General features: G+C 45.8%; 1 protein-coding gene across 1 annotated transcript; it reads left to right on the top strand.

Moving 5' to 3' along the window:
• Positions 1 to 541: 541 nt before the first annotated feature.
• On the top strand, positions 542 to 1,288 carry LOC120851153 (egalitarian protein homolog). The gene has a single exon (XM_040223743.1). The coding sequence runs from the start codon at positions 542 to 544 to the stop codon at positions 1,286 to 1,288; it is 747 nt and encodes a 248-aa protein (XP_040079677.1).
• Positions 1,289 to 17,682: the final 16,394 nt, after the last annotated feature.

Raw genomic sequence — 17,682 nt, 5'->3', positions numbered from 1 at the left:
AGCCGACCCCGCAACTAATTTTGCTATCCGTAGGAAGCACAATGGGCGCGCGCGACGGCCGGGAAATTAAAGCAACAATGGGCTATCTAATACCATCTTAGTTCTATTGTAAGGAGAATAAAAGATGTGTGCATACATTATAGTTTCACTTCAAGTACAACTGCAGCCGACGCCACAATCCGATGCAGCCAAGCAAGCGGCTCTAAAAGTGCAGCGTCACGGCGATCATCGTCTTTGTGCGTTCGTTACTACTGGCTACACCATCGCAATCACAATGAGTCGCGATCCTGCGCTTTTTATATGTGCGTGATTAGTTTTAGCCGGTGATACCAAATCCGCAAAGACGACGACATCACGACATTCATATATAAAAAAAATAAACTTAGTAAAAAGGCTCGTATGTTTCCGTTGTGCGCACGCGCAAATGGAAAGGGTACATTAGTCTGTCACGCCCCCGGGTATTGACTGTCGGTTCCTTTTGCGGTCATAGTTTCACGCGCCATCTCCGGCCCTCTCATCGTCACGAAGGATTAAACGGACCATGGCCTCAAACGGCGCGGCAACGGAAGACGGCAAGATGTACCGCAGCATCACGGTGGTCGACAAGGCATCTAAATGCATCGGCGTCGTCGACAGCTTGCTCAAATGCAGGATGCTGGGACTCGACGCCGAAGGCGTCGCCCCAAGAAGCAGGGGACCGATCAGCATGGTCACACTGGCCACACTCGGACGGCACGTCTACATCTTCGACGTCAAGGAGTCCGAGGAACTCTTCGAGGAAGGCAACCTCAAGCTGCTTCTCGAGTCTTCCAAGATGCTCAAGGTAGTCCACGACTTTCGGAACATCGCGGAGACGCTCTACAACACGTACGGGGTCAAGGTCAGGCATGTCTTCGACACGCACGCGGCCTACCAGACAATCGCTATCCAGAAGGGCATCATAGAGAACAAGGCCCTCAGCATGGATGAACTGTTCGTCCTGTACACCAGGACGGCCAACCCGGAGAGCCCCTACATCAAGCGCTGGACGAGCGCGAATTCCAAGTGCTTCACGTTGCGACCGATCACCAAGTGCGTGGCGTACTACATGGCCTTCAACGTGTGCTGTCTCCTGGCCTGCGTGTTCGAGGACCAGGTCAGACTAATCCGCCTGAACTACTGGCCCCTCCTGGCCGCGCTCAGCGATGACCAGCTGGGCAACCGGACCAACTCCGAAGATCTGATCGCAGAGGCACTAGTCCAGTCTGTCAAGGACCAGGAGCGCGACCTGGAGTGCCGTTTCGGCTAATTGTTTCCCGAAGATTACGAAGCCTGATCACGGGAACAATGAACATTGGCCCGTTGAATTGGATGGTCCGGCGCAGCGAGATTTCACCCAAGGAATGTTCTTAGCGAAAACCAAAGGAGATTTCACCCAAGGAATGTTTTAGCGGTGTGCGGTCTGAGTACATGATGCCACAGTAAAGAAATCGACCTTGATGTCTCCTTTTTTATTCTTTGCGGGGGCTTGTTTCAAGAAGACTACTTTTAAACTATTTACTAATGCGAAGCACCTGCTTTTTCGTTTGCGGTTTTTTGTCTCTTGGAGAAAGTACCCGAGCGGATACAATTTGAGGTTACCCTCAGTTTGTTTTTCCTTACTTCACCGTGCTTTGCGTGACAATCGCGTCGTATGATGGCGTTTTGACCATTTACGGTTTTGCATCGATCATTTTGTACAGTCGCGGTCGATGTAAAAAGCCCAAGTGAGCGCGTGGCTCCGGAGACCAGGCGCGTATGAAAGCTGAGCTATCATCGAGGCTATTTACGCACGAGAGCATCTCGGCGGCCGTTCGTTTTTCGTCGTTATGCTGCTTCGGCATCATGCTTGCATACTCGGTCAGACGTAATAAAAGTCGCTTATAGACTCATCCCACGTCACAAACTTATTATCAAACTCTCGAAACGATATCGACCAGCTAACCGACCTGGTGGCTTCAGCCGCACTTGATTTTTCGACTTTTGTTGCAAGGTGTCTTTACATTGAATTCAGCATTGACTCAACGACAGCCGGTCAAGTGGGGAGTGACGACCAAACTTTAACAACCACTGGAGCCTCGGTAATGGTTAATATTTCTGCTGGTATATTACTACAGGCTTTCGAAGCCACGCCCTCGCCTGGGCTTTTTGTTATCGTCCGCGACTGTGCATTTTTTTCTTTTCAAAATACATGCTCTTTGTCATTCATTATGTTTGCTTGTTTGTTTTTGCTATCCAATGTAACGAAAAAAAAAAAACTTGCCTTAAACATTCTCATGAGCCCAGAGAACACAGAATGTGTCGTGCGTGTATTTTTGCGTGATTTGTAATGCTTGGCTGCGGGAGATTGGGTGGTTTTGGATGCGCTGCACAGACAACACACTCCTGGGATCTCCGGCTTCCCCAGAATGATCAGGACAAGTTTAAATATTTTGAGGAGTAAAATGTGTTGCGAGCACGTTTTCCATGGGTTCTGCTTCTTGGAGGGCACGTGTAAAGCCTTAAATCCACAGTACTACATCCTAGATAAAGGCGATGACAGGTTGTTCAGAGTCCAAAAAGTAAAAGCGCTCGTATTAAGACGAGGCGGAACATTAAAATTTACTTTGCATAAAAGGTCGGAGTCTGTATCGTTATGAATTACTTCACGTGTCAGCCTTCTGGCGGATAAAACTTGAAGCTCTAATTTAGCAAGAAGTTCATAATAATAAAAATGTCTTGTGCCAAAATGTCTTTCATAAGCTATGCGTACCAGGCGTCTCTGAACAGAGTCTATTTGTGCACTAAGAAAATTCCACACTATCGAATCAAATTCTGATCTAGACCTGATAGGGGAGCAGAACAAGCGGAGCAAGCAAGCATGACCCACAAATTGCCGAGTTATACGAGCTATCATTTCCAGCAATCTAACTGTGGAACAAACAATCTGGCTGACGTGGTAGCTGTACAATAGCAAACTATCAAAATGCACGCCGAGATCACGAATAAGAGACACTCGTGAAATAATCTTACCGTCAATCGAATACAAGTATGACACAGGTTTCCGTTTTCTACTGTACGACAAAACCTTAGTTTTTTTTAGGATTAATTAATAAAAGGTTTGCCATACACCAATTAAGCATACGCGACGCATCATTCTGAAGAAGCACACAGTCATCCCTCGAACAAATTCTCAAGAAGAGTTTGACGTCGTCAGCAAATATCAATGCATTTGAATTAGCTATGCAATTTTCAGTGTCATCGATAAAAATCAGAAACAAAAGTGGCCCTAAATTGGAGCCCTGGGGTACTCCAGATGGGGGAAAAGAAGGATCAGAAAAACCGTCTGAAATACGAACGACGCAAAGACGGTCAGTCAGATAGCTTTTGAATCATTTTACGAGCACAGGGGAAAATCTGTTCTGGGATAGCTTATGCAAGAGCAAGGCATGATTATTTTGATTAACTATGTCAAACGCCTTGGAGAGATCAAAATAAATAACGTCGACCTGACCACGACCATGAACGTAGGGCGCCGAATAATCGAGAAAGGTACATAGATTCGTCTCAATTGAGCGTTCCTTACAGAAACCATGCTGAAAGGTGGTTTTAATCCAGCATGGTTTCCTTACGGGAACCATGCTGAAATAAAAAGACACGTGTGTGCACTAAAATCTCAAGTACCTTTGCGAAAGCAGATACCCAGGGCGATAATTGTTTCAGAAGTATTCCCAGCCTTATGTACTGGGACAGCAACCGACTCCTTCCAAACAAATAAAAAAAAACTGTACAGAAGGAAATATTATGTGTTCTAAGACAAGTGCAAACAAACTCAAACAACCCTTGACAACAAAATTGGGAATCGAATCTATGCCAGGTTAATAATTTCGGCTGCAGTTTTTTTATGGCCTCCGTAATTTGGCGAACAGTGACTCTGTTAATCATGAAGACGTCTGAGTAATGATGATCATTCAAAAATTCACTATCTGCAGGAACATCCAAAGAAAAGCAACCTTTAAAGTGACAATTGCGAATATGTTAGCAACGCCTTTAGGGTCAGGCAGATATCCTGAAGCACTCTTTAGGCTGATACCCTGCCCACTGCCTCTCGTGTGCTCTTTGGCAAATTTCCAAAGTTTATCTGGATTGTGCAACAAACTATCTTGTTCTCCGATAAAGACGCTGGTCATAAATAAACAACTTTTTTCACGAGAGAGCGAGAGATGCTAAACCTAGCGTACCACATTTTTGCTCCGTTTTTCTTGTATATTTTATGACAGTGGGCTTGTTTTGTGGATATAGTGTATTCGATCTTTGGAATACTACGCAGGGTACTTTCTGGGATTGGATGATCGCTGAGGAATATACTGATCGATTCCATTTTTTACTGCTGTTGAGAATGACTTCGCCGCTGAATCAGCTGAAACGTTCTCTAAGATGGGCAACCAATTATAATCTTCAAAATACTTATAAAGTCCAAAATAGTCGCCTTCTTTGAAAGAGTAATACCTGCAGCTTTCACTAGCTGCTGCTTTTAAAGAACCATAAAAAGTGACAGTAAAAGGTGGTGATAGATTTCAGCCTTTACAAGGGGAATTTCGGCCTACGTTATGCCGTGAATGGGAACATTTGAAAGTAAGAGGGCTAGTACATTTCCAGCACTATTACCATAGCTGTTGAATTGGTACAGCCCGTTAAAAATGTATAACTATCAAAAGGTGAGCCGATTTGCTTATTGTTCGACTATTTTTGATATTGATAACTCCTGCCGACCAATCAACACCTGGTAAGTTAAAATCACCATAGATATGGATACAAAACTTTGTAAAATTAATTCCGTTTTCGAGGATTTCGAATTGTTCAATAAAAATATGGCTATCCGATAGAGGAAGGAAATAATAATTTCTGATTACCTAGTTGCATTGTGAATATAATTCTACGTCATGTCTTTGATGAGAGGCAATTGAATTATCGAGGGCAATTGAAACACCTCCCCCAAATTTCTGTCCAGTCGCAGCGTAGTCTATCACGACGATAGACATTATAAAATGAAGGAAAATAGCTGGCATTTGACATCTCTTCATTAAGGCAGGTTTCGGTCAGACAAATAACATCAAAATTGCAAGACAATACATTTGGCAAAAAGGTGTTGACCTTTGTTCGCAGACCACGAGGATTTGGGTAATATGCTATGCTCCGCAAGCAAAGCATATGCAGTTACTACAGGTGAACTGAGTTGTGCAGCGCCCGCTGGGGGAAGGCAGCATGAGACCTTCTTTTTCAAGCCCGCCACCCGTCGGTTTAAAGCGCCGTTTAGAGGTCGCACTTCAAGAACTGAAGACAGCGGCTGTCGTACTACGCCATGTGTGACGCGAATAGGCGTCACGACGGTGACGCAAGGTCCGACAAACGTCACCTGTATCAGCGCCGGCAGTCGGGCGGCATCCTGTCTCCCGTCGGTATCTGCCGTGTCCTGCACCGTGCAGATGCCCGGACGTAACACACTTCCCGCCGTTCTTAGTTCAAGTGGGCTGCCTGGACGCGTCTCGGACTGGTGTGTTTATACCGCGTCCAAAAAAGTGGTATTTCGATTTCTTCCGTATGACGCCACAGGAGTGCGATGCTTGCACCGGCCGCAATCCGGGCGGCAGACACCTGTTCCGCTGCAGGTCGCTCTTCAGGTTGACAGTCCACGGAAGCTTCGGAAGCTAGCAGTTGAGACGCCACGATGACAGCGGAACTTGCGTGTGCCCGTTCTTTTTGCCCGCACTTCTATGGCCAACCACCAGGATCGCGGCATCCGACAGCGTGACACTCCGGCTTCTGTGACGTCATTTGTTGCCACTTAGGTAACACTTTCGATGCATGGCAAGAATAAGACGCTAAACGCACAGGTCGGAGAAGCGCTCCAGGCACCGCAGTTCAAGTACACGGTGCATGGAACTGAAGGCGTCTTCGACCGCTGCGTTTAATGTCCTATCTGCCCAGGCGTTAAAAAAAAGAAAAAAAAAAAAAACGGTCCCGAAGTGGAAACAGGTTACGTCACAGGTGCCGGTGTGCCACGCTGTCGGCTGTCGCGATCCTGGCGGTTGGTTTGTATAGGCAAGAAGTTCCGGCGCCTCAGATCAAGTCAAGTCAACATGTGTTTTTATTTGTAAGCAAGATGTTAGATAATGACAGTTATTCAGACGGAGCCCCCAAAGTTTTCAAAGAAAACTGTTCAAGGGACCCCTTGGTAATAAAGGGTTAGTCAGCGATCAAGCTGGCACCATTATATTAAAAAATTTTAAAAATGTAGGAAAAAAAAAAACGAAACAGGATAGCGGTATGTACATAATCAAAATATAAAACCGACCAAAAAGAGAGAGAAGAAAAGCTAGAAAGTCAAGGAAAAAAAGAAAGACAATATCAGTTAACCATTTTGTTCTTAGCCCGAGACTGAGGCAGGAAAAGAGGAAAGCCTCAGTCTCGGGCTAAGAACAAAATGGTTAACATCCACCAGCTCGCCTGCGCAATCACTACATTATCATTGACAATATCAGTGTATGTTTGTGTGTGTGTGTGATTGGGGGAATTGTGTGAAAGGAGTGCGTAGGAAAGAAGAATGAATCGGAGGGGGGGGGGGGGGGGGGGAGGGGGCCATAGAAATTGTTGATGAATCATGCAGATTGTATGTGTGCACGTATGGCTTGTTTAAAGATATAGAATGGTGACATGGCAGTTAGGCTGTGTTGTAGGGAGTTCCACGTTTTAGTAGCAATATAAATGAAGGTGAAACGCGCCATAATTAGTTCGTATGTGTTGTACAGACAGTGACGCTTGGCAATGTGAACGCAGAGGATAGATAACATCTTGATGCGTAAAACTAATTGAAGATCACGTTATCTGATTGGTGATAAACTTAAATGTTAATAATGCGATACGATAATCGAGGCATTGATGAACTGTTAAAATGTTGAGGACGCGGTATGCAAATTGCATGCTTTCGCGACTATTAACAAATAGCACTGCTCGTAGTGCTGTGTTCTGGGCTGTTTCTATGGGTTTTAGTGTTGTTTTATATGTCAATTTATAAATGGATAACCCGTACGAGATGTGAGTATGAATAAAGCTGTGATAAAGAATTTGGAGGGTTCGTAAGGAAAATATGTGCGTAGTTTAATAAAATTGGTATATTTTGATATATCTTGTTAGTTGTGTCTTTTACGTGTTGATGCCATATTAATTGATGGTCAAATGTTAGTCCTAAAATTTAGTATGGTACACTCGGGTTAGGTTCATACTTGTAAACGAAAGCTGAGGTGTGTTTAAAATTAGTTTGTCTTTCGGGGCAAAAATTATCTAGTTTTTTTCCCGCTATATTGGGAACTAATTTGTCATAGGTTAGCCATTTAGCTAGCTTTTCTAAAGTGTTATTAGCTTGCATGTATAGTGCTGTCACGCTTGCATTAATTATAAAAAGTATTTGTATCGTCGGCATAAAGAACACAATCTTTTTTGTAAATAGGCTGCCAGGTCATTAATATATGTTAAAAAGAGAAAGGGACCTAATATTGAGCCTTGCGGAACACCGATGGTAATGGGTTTAGTTGTTAAAATGGTGTCAGATAAAATGACAAATTGACATCTGTTAAAAAGATAACTTGCCATAAAATTGAGAGCAACACCACGAACCCCGGAAGCACTTAATTTTTGTAGTAAAAGATCATGATTAATAAGGTCAAGCGCGTTTGTTAGGTCTACAAAGGTTCCCATTGTTAATAACTTCATTTCAATGTTTTTGCTTTTATTTTTTTCTGCCATATTGAATAACGCGAGTTTTGTTGATTTCCCTTTAAGAAATTCCTATTGTGACGGAGTGACCAAATTATTTTCAGAGAAGAGCAGGTTTAGTCGCGTTAGTAGTAGTATCTGAATCACTTTTGCAACAACAGAAAGTAATGCGATTGGTCGATAGTTCTCTGGTTTTCGTTTGTCTCCTTTTTTTAAATATTGGAATCACTTTTGCTACTGTGAGTGAGTCAGGGTAAGAGCTAGTCGTGAAAAGTTTGTTGATAATATCGCCCGAAGGCTGTGCGATGATGGAACCACATTTTTTTTAGTATTATCGTCTGTCTGTCGCACCCCGACGACGAAGTATTTTTTTAGCCTGTTAATGGTATTATGAACTTCTTCTGGATCGACAGTGTAAAGGAAAAAAGTCGTGTCATTTCGAGCTATGTTTGGTGTGCCAGTGGATAGATTTGTGCATGAAAGATACTGTACGTTTGTAGTGATAGTTGAAAAGTAGTCATTGAGCGCTTTAGCAATTTCTTTTTTTTTTCTTTTCTTGTTTGTCCGTAATTATGCCTTGATCGGTGCTTAAGGCTGATACAGTTTGTTCGGTAGTGCTCTTGTTTAGTGCAGAGTTAATTATTTTCTAGGTTTTTTTGGGATTGTTACTGGCGCTAGAAAGTTTACTAAAAATACTGCTGTTTAGCTACGTTAACTAATTTCTTTAAACAAACATTATACGATTCGTATTTATATTGAAGGCTTAGATTGAATGGATTGCGTTTTAGTTTTTTTATACATATTGCTTTTGTGATTGGTAGATCGCTGTAGTCCGTATGTTAACCAAGGGCTTTTTCTGTCTGATCTGCGGGATTGGGTTTTGGCTTTCGTACCTTTTTGGACTGAAGATTTTAGTGTTGCTAAAAAGTTGTCTAGATTTAGGTCTGCCGTGTGCGCTTGATATACGTTCTCTCATGACTTCGTGTTTAATGTATTTATGATTACGTTGTTATCGTATATTTGAGTAGTTTGGTGTTATTTGAGTAGTTTGTATATTAGAAACAGCGAAAATGGGTGTATGGTCGGTTATGTCGGTTTTAATAGTGCCAATTGTGAAGTTTGTTGAATGATAAGACGTAATCATGTGACTCAAACTGCTGTGTTTTGTGTCACTAAGCCGGGTAGTTGTCGTTAAGCATTGTCGTAGTCCGTAGACGGCTAGTGTATCTAGGTATCTGTAAGTGACCGATGAATCAGCAGAAGTGTCAATGTTTATGTCGCCCATAATGATAACATAAGAATTAATTTGAGAAATGTTTTTGAGGGTTTCATTTAAGCTGCCTAAGTGCTCATTATGACGCCAATGATTGCATTTTTTTTTTTGTTTTATCGGGAACTGCCCTAGGTGATTTGGGATTTGGCGGAATTTCTATAAATAGTGATTCAGAAAGGTTAGATGATATATGAATGTCATCTCGAAGTCTGAAAGTAAGTAGATTTTTTATGTAAAGAGCAACTTCCCCGTGCGATTTAGACGGAAACATTACTTCTTGTGGTTGGCGAGGACCATATATTGCCTGATATAGCCAGGGATATTTAAGTTGTTATTCGTGTTATTGCTGAGCCATGTTTCAGAGAGAGCGATAAAGTGGAAATCATGTTTTAGGGTAGACAATAAGCAAACAAGATCGTCATATTGACTACGTAAGCTTCTGATCTTCAGATGAAGTACTGATAACTTTGATGAAGTGGATATCTGTCTGAAAAAATACATCTGGTTGAAACAAGGATACGTTCATAAGGAAAATAAAAAGGGAGAAACGAAGAGTGCCACAGAAAGATTTCGAAGCAAGACAAAGACGCTCATATCATCCTGAGACACGACCTTGTCAACTGAGCTCCCATTAGTTTTTCTGGCTTTGATAACATATTGTTCAGTCCACAGGTGCACCCTGTGGACTGACCAATGTGACAAAACTATAATCCCATCCACCTCAAGGACCGTAGTAAAAAAAAAAGTCCGGCTTGTCGCGAAGCGTTACCAATTTTCATTTCATCTGTTATTTAAGTGTTAAATAAGATGTATGCAGATTGCATTCATGTATTTTATGAAGACATACAAGTTTCAAACGCCAGAAAGCCTTCTTTCTTCCTTCGATAACCGAAATGCGTAGGAACTAGTTCAGGCAGCGCACAAATAATGCGCAAAACGTCTTTATTTTTTTCTGTTGATGTTACAACGAGTATAGATCTTTCTCGAAGGGCGCCGCCGTCTTGATTATCGTCCCTTCCAGTACGGGTGAAAACATTGTTTTGCAGTCGCCAGGCCAATAGAATACACGTACGATATAAACGTAATCGTCCCCTATTCTCGTTTGACCTCCCCTCTATTTTTTTTCTATTTGCAGGTTGAAATGTTATAGTATATTTGCGTGGCCTATACCGGTTATGCCTATCAGGTGGCTGGGGACGAGAGTAAGCAAAGCATGTCTATGCGGAGAGAAAGTTGTCTGGTTCTAGTGCAGGATTTGTGGTGACGTCAGTACGACGCCGAGCTCTGATTGGCTGTGATTGAAAGAATAGTGGGTAGACCTCAATGCTAGACGCCTTGCGGTCTACCCACAATTTTTTTTTTCAATCAGCCAATAAGAGCTCGACATTCTGACATCATCGCAACCTATCCAAAGAAGCAGACGATCTTGCGCTCCGCATAGTTTCTCTAAACTGTCAAACTGAAGAACAAGCTGGGGAAACGGCCGTCTGTCCTATTCACCACCGCGCTGGTCGGTCACCGCTGGGATCGCGGCAGTCCGGCAGCTTGACGCTTCTATTAATGATGTCATCGGGTGGACATCGAAGAACCACACGTAGATAGGCGGTAAACGCACCGGTCGTCGACGAGCTCCAGGCAGCATAGCTGACAAAAATTTGGAGTTTCCAAACAGGCGCTCTGTAATGGGAGAATTTACAGTAAGCATGTTGAAATAAGGGTTATCTGAGCAGGCAAGGTTGTAAGCGATCCTAGTGGGAGAAAAAAAGAAAAGCTCTCGAGACTAGGGACAAAAAAAAAAAAGGGGGGGGGGACAACACAACACTGTCCCAAATAAGAGAGGTTGTGTTGTTCCCTTTTAATCTCAAGACGGTGTTGTGGTGTTGTCCCCCCCCCCCCCCCCCCTTTTTTTTAAGGGAAAGACTTCTTTGATTACGCGAAGAGCCGTCGGCGTTGTCCCCAGGAGATGGTCATAAAACTGCGTCATCAAGCACGCGCCTCAGAAATAAAACACAAAGAAAAGCACAGCAACGCAGATGCTTTGTCACGGAAGCCGTCATGAGACCGGCACGGTTCGCGGCGCGTGCGCAGTGGGGGCGTGATTTCACCGCCGGAGCGCCGTGCGCGAAAGCAAGACATGGCACGCTGCTTGTAGGAATGCGCTGCGTGTAAGAATGCTTTCCCATTCCCACAGGTAAGAAGTGTCTTCGGCGAGTTTTTTTTTTCTTTATCTTTACACACGCGCCAGAATACTGTCGCCATTGCTGACCTTCTCCTGTTTTACCGAGATGCCGAGCCACTGAAGCGGGTGTTGACGAGCCTCCAGAAAGGCCAATGCTGGGAAGGAGACAATGGAATCTAAGATGGCAAAAACCGGAACTGCTATGGTAATGACGAAGTGAAGAAAATGGAATAAGAGGAAACAAAAGCTGAAGGTCAGTTATGGCGGCGCCCATGCACAACTGCTGCCAAGCGTCTATTCCCAATGTGTCTTTTCTTTTTTCCACAGTGAGCATGGTCGTCTTATAGCTGAAGCGACCGGCCTCTTTCTCTCAGCAATGATAATTTCAGAACCCACTCACCAGCCCCAGCCAAACGATGACGCTGCGTTCGGCTTTCGCACTTAATCTTTGCCCCGTGTTTATTCTCTTCAGTTGACGCAGAAAATTCAGCGCTATTTCTTTGTTGTCTATAGGAGGTGCCGATTATCTTCGTTATCCCGCTTTCGCGGAAGAGGTTATATACTTCGTGCCACTCTAAGCCCGTGACCGTTGCCCACGCTATACGTACCGATAGGGCCAATAAAGCAGCCGCGTAAGTGCATATTCACTGTTCTCGTGGTCTTCGTGGATCTGCTTGCGCCGGTTCAATGATCGCATTTAGCGTGCGTGGCGTGACTGGAGTGTCACGTGACCCAGAGCCTTTTATACTGACGAACCTCCCCCCAATTGATTCCGTGCAGATAGCAAATCCCTTTTACCAGAGCCGTATATTGGGAGAGCCTGGCCAGTGAAGACAGCGTCGAAGTACTGACATTTTTTCTGTCACCAGCGAAGGCCCATATACGCTGGACACAGATTGGAAACGAGTGCTGCGTCAGCGCTCGGCTTCGAGTTGAGTTTGAGCCGAACCTTGGGGCAGTCGTCGTGTCCAGTCCGTGGCCAGCGTTGGCCTTCTCTGTCGACGGCATCTATTTAAAGGGATACTGAAGCGAAACTTGAAATACACCTATTATGGTCAGAAATAGGTTCAATATGATCAATGACATTCATAAATCATAATCGCGCGTTTGTATTTTGAACGGATGGCTATATTTTTCACCCTGATGGGCCCGGTTGGGCGCGCGCTCAAAAATCAGCCATCGGAGAGCGCGATGCGTCTCGGGATATTGGGCGCATTCGTGACGTCACTTGTGCCGGTCGGGAAAGGCTACGGCGTGAATGTTGTGGTTACGAGCGTTGCCACTTGGTGGCGCGTCGACGATTAACTACCTGTGACAACGTGGCCGTTTGAGATGTGCAAGGACTGCACGCACGCTGCACCACGGGACCACGGCAAGTCGGCAACCACGGCAGCACTGACAAAACCAGCTCTGAGGCCGGATTCTCAAAGCGAATTCACGACGAAAAAAGTGCGTAAGACAAATTTGAGAGAAAACCCGTGCTCTCGAAACGAAATTGTCGTAACCTTTGCGCAGGTTACGACAGAATCCTACGACAGCTCCGAAGCTGTCTTACGCACTTTTTACGATCAAATCAACAAGGCCGACAGCGTCGCTCAGTTACTTGGTATCGGCCACCAACGGACATTTATTTTTCTTCGTGCTCTTCTCGTGCGTCCCGTCGTCAACCAGCAAGAAAAAAGGAAGGAGTACTTAAAACAGACCACGACGATCAAGAACGCAGGATCCACAAACACACGAGAAGAGCTACAACAGCCACGATACTGCCGACCGAGCGAGCTCGGCAGAATATAGTAGGCCTAGCAGCAACATCGACTCGGCGCACCGTTGCTCCGGCGGTCCTTGGCCAAGACCGTCTGTCCATGACCGGCTGGCCTGCTGAATGGAATATGCCCGCGCGACCCTTGTGGACCCTTACCGGATGAGTAGTTTGATCCCTGAACTAAATTTCAGAGGTCAATATTTTCCCCTTGTCATCTCGATCTCCTTGTTTTCCGAGACAGCGGTGACGAACGCTGTCGTCGAAAAGGGACTCTCATTGATTCTATCTCCTTGTTTTGTGTGATATAGAGCTCAAGTAAACGCCATACGGATTACCTTGGCAACTCGGTATGTACACTCTGTTATTAGTATGCCATTTTTATTCTGACTCGACGCTACGTCAGTGTCGAGCTATAGCAGTTCGTGGGAGCTACGCGATGTCGGTCTAACCTTTCTTTGCCGAGTGTCATGTCAGTATCGAGTTGCAATCGTAAAAGATCGGTCCAGAAGCGCTTACCGAAACGCGGTCTAAAAGAGCGAATCCAGCACTTCGATCAAACGCGCGTGTCCGCTCCGAGTGTGAACAGGTATTTGGCATTTGCGTGGCTCTTGCTGACACCCTCGTAGTTCAAACATATCCTTTTTAACGTCGGCTTGCAGCTCGCGACTCGCAGCACCAGAAGCATGCTCGGGCCGTGTCGTGCAAAGAGCCGCAACGAGAACGAGCTCACTGTGGCCAACTACGCTTTGGCTTTCTCCGCCAAGGCTTTGCAAACGCGTTCAGGCCTAGGCGAATTCTGCCTGCACGCCGTATTGCCGCAGAACGGCGCTGCTATTTTGGCACAAGTGATGTCACGAGAACTTCCCCCCATCCACCAGATGAGAATTTGAAATCGTTTAATTATGTTTAAAATTAGTTCTCCTGTGTTTTACAGCGCAATATTTATATTTCCGAGGTGGTGCCTGTCCCTAGCCCATATTTATGCAACAAGATCGGCGCTAAAATTTCGTTTCACTACCCCTTTAAGCACTAGGGATTTGTTAGCGATAGACCATTCAATCTAGCGCTCTCAGGGCGGCGCCATTTTGTTCGACCGCAGCGTCCTCTCCACACATCCGGGAAATTCAGCAGGTTCGGCGGGGTAAAACGAGAGAGAGGGCACGCGCCCGGCTCCGCCAGCAGACGACAAACCGGGAGGTTGCCGTTCTCCATCTTTGGGCTGTACCGGCGGGCTGTACCGAACATCGAACTCTGGCTCGTGGCTGCCGTTATGAAGTGGTTCCCGTTCTTAGAATATTTATGGCAACACCAAAATCAGCCTAGAACTCTCTGTTGTTCTCTTTCAGTAAATGATCAACTATCGTATATTTGTTCCGTTGCTTCAATAGCAGTGGAGTCAGCCGGCAAAACCACTGCGCTCATTGCGTCAGGAGAGCACGTTTTTATTTATTATTTCAGACTTCCATTCATTGTCGCTAAAGGCCTACACTAGTACGAATTTCGTACAGTAAAATAGCTACAGCAACCGGATTTACTTTTCGCCGGAGCGACCGGCCACTCTGACAGTTTTTCCTTTTTTTTTTATTCGCACGCAGGTAACATTGCAATGAGACTCGGTTAGTTTTTTTTATTGAGCGTAGCATTACACGAAAACTTGCATATCAACATTCGCGCATCTGCGCTTGAAATCTCCAAAATGACGTGATTTGAACGCCATCCGGATGTTAGGTACAGCCCACTCGGCGGAGCAGACGACGCGAGGGGCAGGGCATTTTTTCTCTCCGCTCTTCCTAGTGGAACGGGAGCTGCTGGTGTGGCGCGCGTTCCAAACCAACGCGTCTTTGTGCGCCCGTAGGTCGTGCGCTTCCCGGAAATGGCGTATTTCGTGACGTCGCGCTGATTCCTTGCGCTTTCCGGGCGCGCATAAGAAAGTTGGATGATTTCAACTTTTTTCTGAACGCGCACAAAAACGCGCTGTGACGTAGTAGAGCGCTGCTCTCCCATATCCTCCCCGGCCAATCGGGTGAGGGCACCAGTTCCGGCTCCGCGTTTCTTCGCCGTCTGGCGCAGATGCTCTTCGCTCGCCCGCAAGCGTACCGTCCTAACCAACGCGCACGCTTGTGACTCAGAAAGCGCACCGGAAACAAAGACGTCACGAAATGCGCTATTTCCGGGAAGCGCACGACTTTCGCGCGCACAAAAACGCGTTGGTTTGGATCGCGCTTAAGGCGCTGGAGAGGAGAAAAATGGAGGAGAGGGAGGAGACCCCCGAAGGTTCGAGAGAGGATGGAGAGAGCAAAGAGGAAACGAACGCCATTTTGACGCAACACGCTTTCCGTACAGAGCACTGTAGAAGCTACGCGTCGTCTGCTACGGGCCGACTTCTTTTACGCCTGAATAAAATTTTGAAGTCAAACGTCGAGAAAACTTAATTCGTTAGCTTTTTAACTCACCGAGGAATATATCTGTATGCAATTTTCTTGCCAGAGTCATCGATATAAAAGCCGCCGGGAGTTCACGCGCATACGTAACGAAAACTAAACGAATGACGAAGTACATTCTGTCGTAAAGTGGAGAGTTAAGCTGGTTGGTAACGTTATATCATAATAAAAGAAACAGCGCTCACTGCTTGTGCGCTGTTTTTAATATGATATCACATCCAGTGGGAAACAAAATGGCGTCATTCAGTTTACTCTTCTGCTGTGTACCGCCATACGCTTCGTAAAATCTGCACCGTCGAGCAGTTAGCGCTTCGAAGAATGTCCCTATATGTAGGGGCCTCTTATCCAGGAACTTTATTTGAGACGCCCAGGCTCGTTCACACCTGAAACTTTCTAGTACCTCTTACGACGAGAGGACACACTGGCGCCATCTATTGGGTAGCAGTCTAAACTTAGCGGTCCGGCATATTTTCTATTTCTCTCGCGCATTATCCTTTCTTTCTTGGCTCGAAAAATTTTCGTCAACGTTATAAACGAGCCTTTCTTATAGGTATTACGCACATTTGACCTCGGAAATCCCGCAAGACCTTGGCTCTTGTGAAATGCAGTTCCAGGGTCATCGCATAGATGGCGCCAGCGGGCCAGTGCGTTCTCTAGTCCTAAGAAATTTTAAGAGGTTTTAACAGGTCTCGTCTCTCTCGGTCGTACTCGGTCGCAACTGTCTGAACGGGTACGCTCGCATCGAGCATAAAGCACCACTGCAGCGTTCGATCATGCACGTGACACAGTCGCTTACATGCGTGCCTCAACATCGGTTCACGCGCGGTAATAGACCGTCGAAAAAAAAAAAAAACTAAAAAAATACAGCTCGCGCTGCTCTATGGGGACAACAAGAATGCTTTTTTTTAACTTCTTGTTCTTGTTACTTTTTTCGCCAAATTCTTTTTCACAAATGAAATTCTACCAGCTTAGCGTCCACGAGCAACTCGAGAAAGCGCATCGACAAGCAAACGAAACGCGACGGAGGAATATTCGATTTTGCTCGCTGGAGGCGCTGCCCACATTTCAGAGCTAGAGGTTCTATGGAGTTTTAGATGGGCACCCCGTGAGCCAGATTTGCGCGTCTGTTTTTCATAGAGTGCATGCTCTCATACACACACGTGCTTTTGCCTGAGTGTAGACACCTCAGCCACCGCTTTTCCGCCCAGTTTTTGTGTGTCTTTTGAGGTGCGTGCAATCCGGTGGGACTCAGCTCGAGCATGTAAAGCCTTGGCCATAGCCTCCTCTATACTCACAAAGCCTGGCAGTTCGACGACAAAGCCATAGAGTGCCCGGTCGCAGATTCGGAGTGCGAGGATCTGGCAGCGCAAAGCATCAAAGAGCCATTTCTCTGGGGAACCTGGACGTCAGAGCACAGCTTTTGCAACGGCGAGGACCCGAAACACTCTTGTTCGCTCGGGAGAAGCGTGTTTCGGCGTTTCGCCGCAGCGGGGTGCCAGCCAGGTGGCCCTTCTCTCATCCGTTGTCTGCCACTCCACCTTTTCCATTTCGGCGGCCGCTTCTTGTGGCGATCTGCCAGGCTTTATCAGTATTTAGGGGGCTATGCCTTGGTTAATGTTGGCCTTGGCTAATGCTTAGACGCCATATTACCGCTAAAGTCGCGCATTGAGTGCGCGAACGGGTCAACGCGCTGCTGTGATCCAAAGCGTGTCTTCAACCTGAGACAGACGGACATGTAGGCCCCCTAGTTTTCCACGCTCCGCCGCACCGCTATTCGCCAAATTCGATCACGCGATAAACGAAAATCCTGAGCTGTACAGGAAAACCTCCTCTATAGCCACTCCGCAGCTTCGATGGCAGCTGGTCGCTACCACTTGACAACTTAGTTCATGTTCTTTGCTATTGGAAGGCCGTACACCATCCATTTCTCTGAAGTTTTCGTCATATATGGATGCAAAAAATGTGCGCAATAAAACCCAAGAACACGTCTGCATCCAACGCCTGATGTACAGGGTGTCACAAAAGAAAATTTACACGGTCTTTTTTACCGCAGAAATAAACAGGCATCGCCGAGCGCTCACTCTCCGCCCGAAGGTAGCTCAATAGGTCACAAAGAGATGCCCAAGTTTCAGCCCGATCCGATAACTTAATTAAAAGTTATAGTTGATTTTCTGAAAATTCCAATGGGAAAATGGAGCCCATTTTTGCCCGTTTTCGGTTTCTGGTGCCATAGAGCCCCATGTATTCGAAAACTCCG

Source organism: Ixodes scapularis, unplaced genomic scaffold (assembly GCF_016920785.2).
Source record: "Ixodes scapularis isolate PalLabHiFi unplaced genomic scaffold, ASM1692078v2 ptg001185l_1__unscaffolded, whole genome shotgun sequence".
Lineage (NCBI taxonomy): Eukaryota > Metazoa > Arthropoda > Arachnida > Ixodida > Ixodidae > Ixodes > Ixodes scapularis.
The sequence above is the reverse complement of the archived record's forward strand: the minus strand, read 5'-3'. Positions and strand labels throughout refer to the sequence as shown.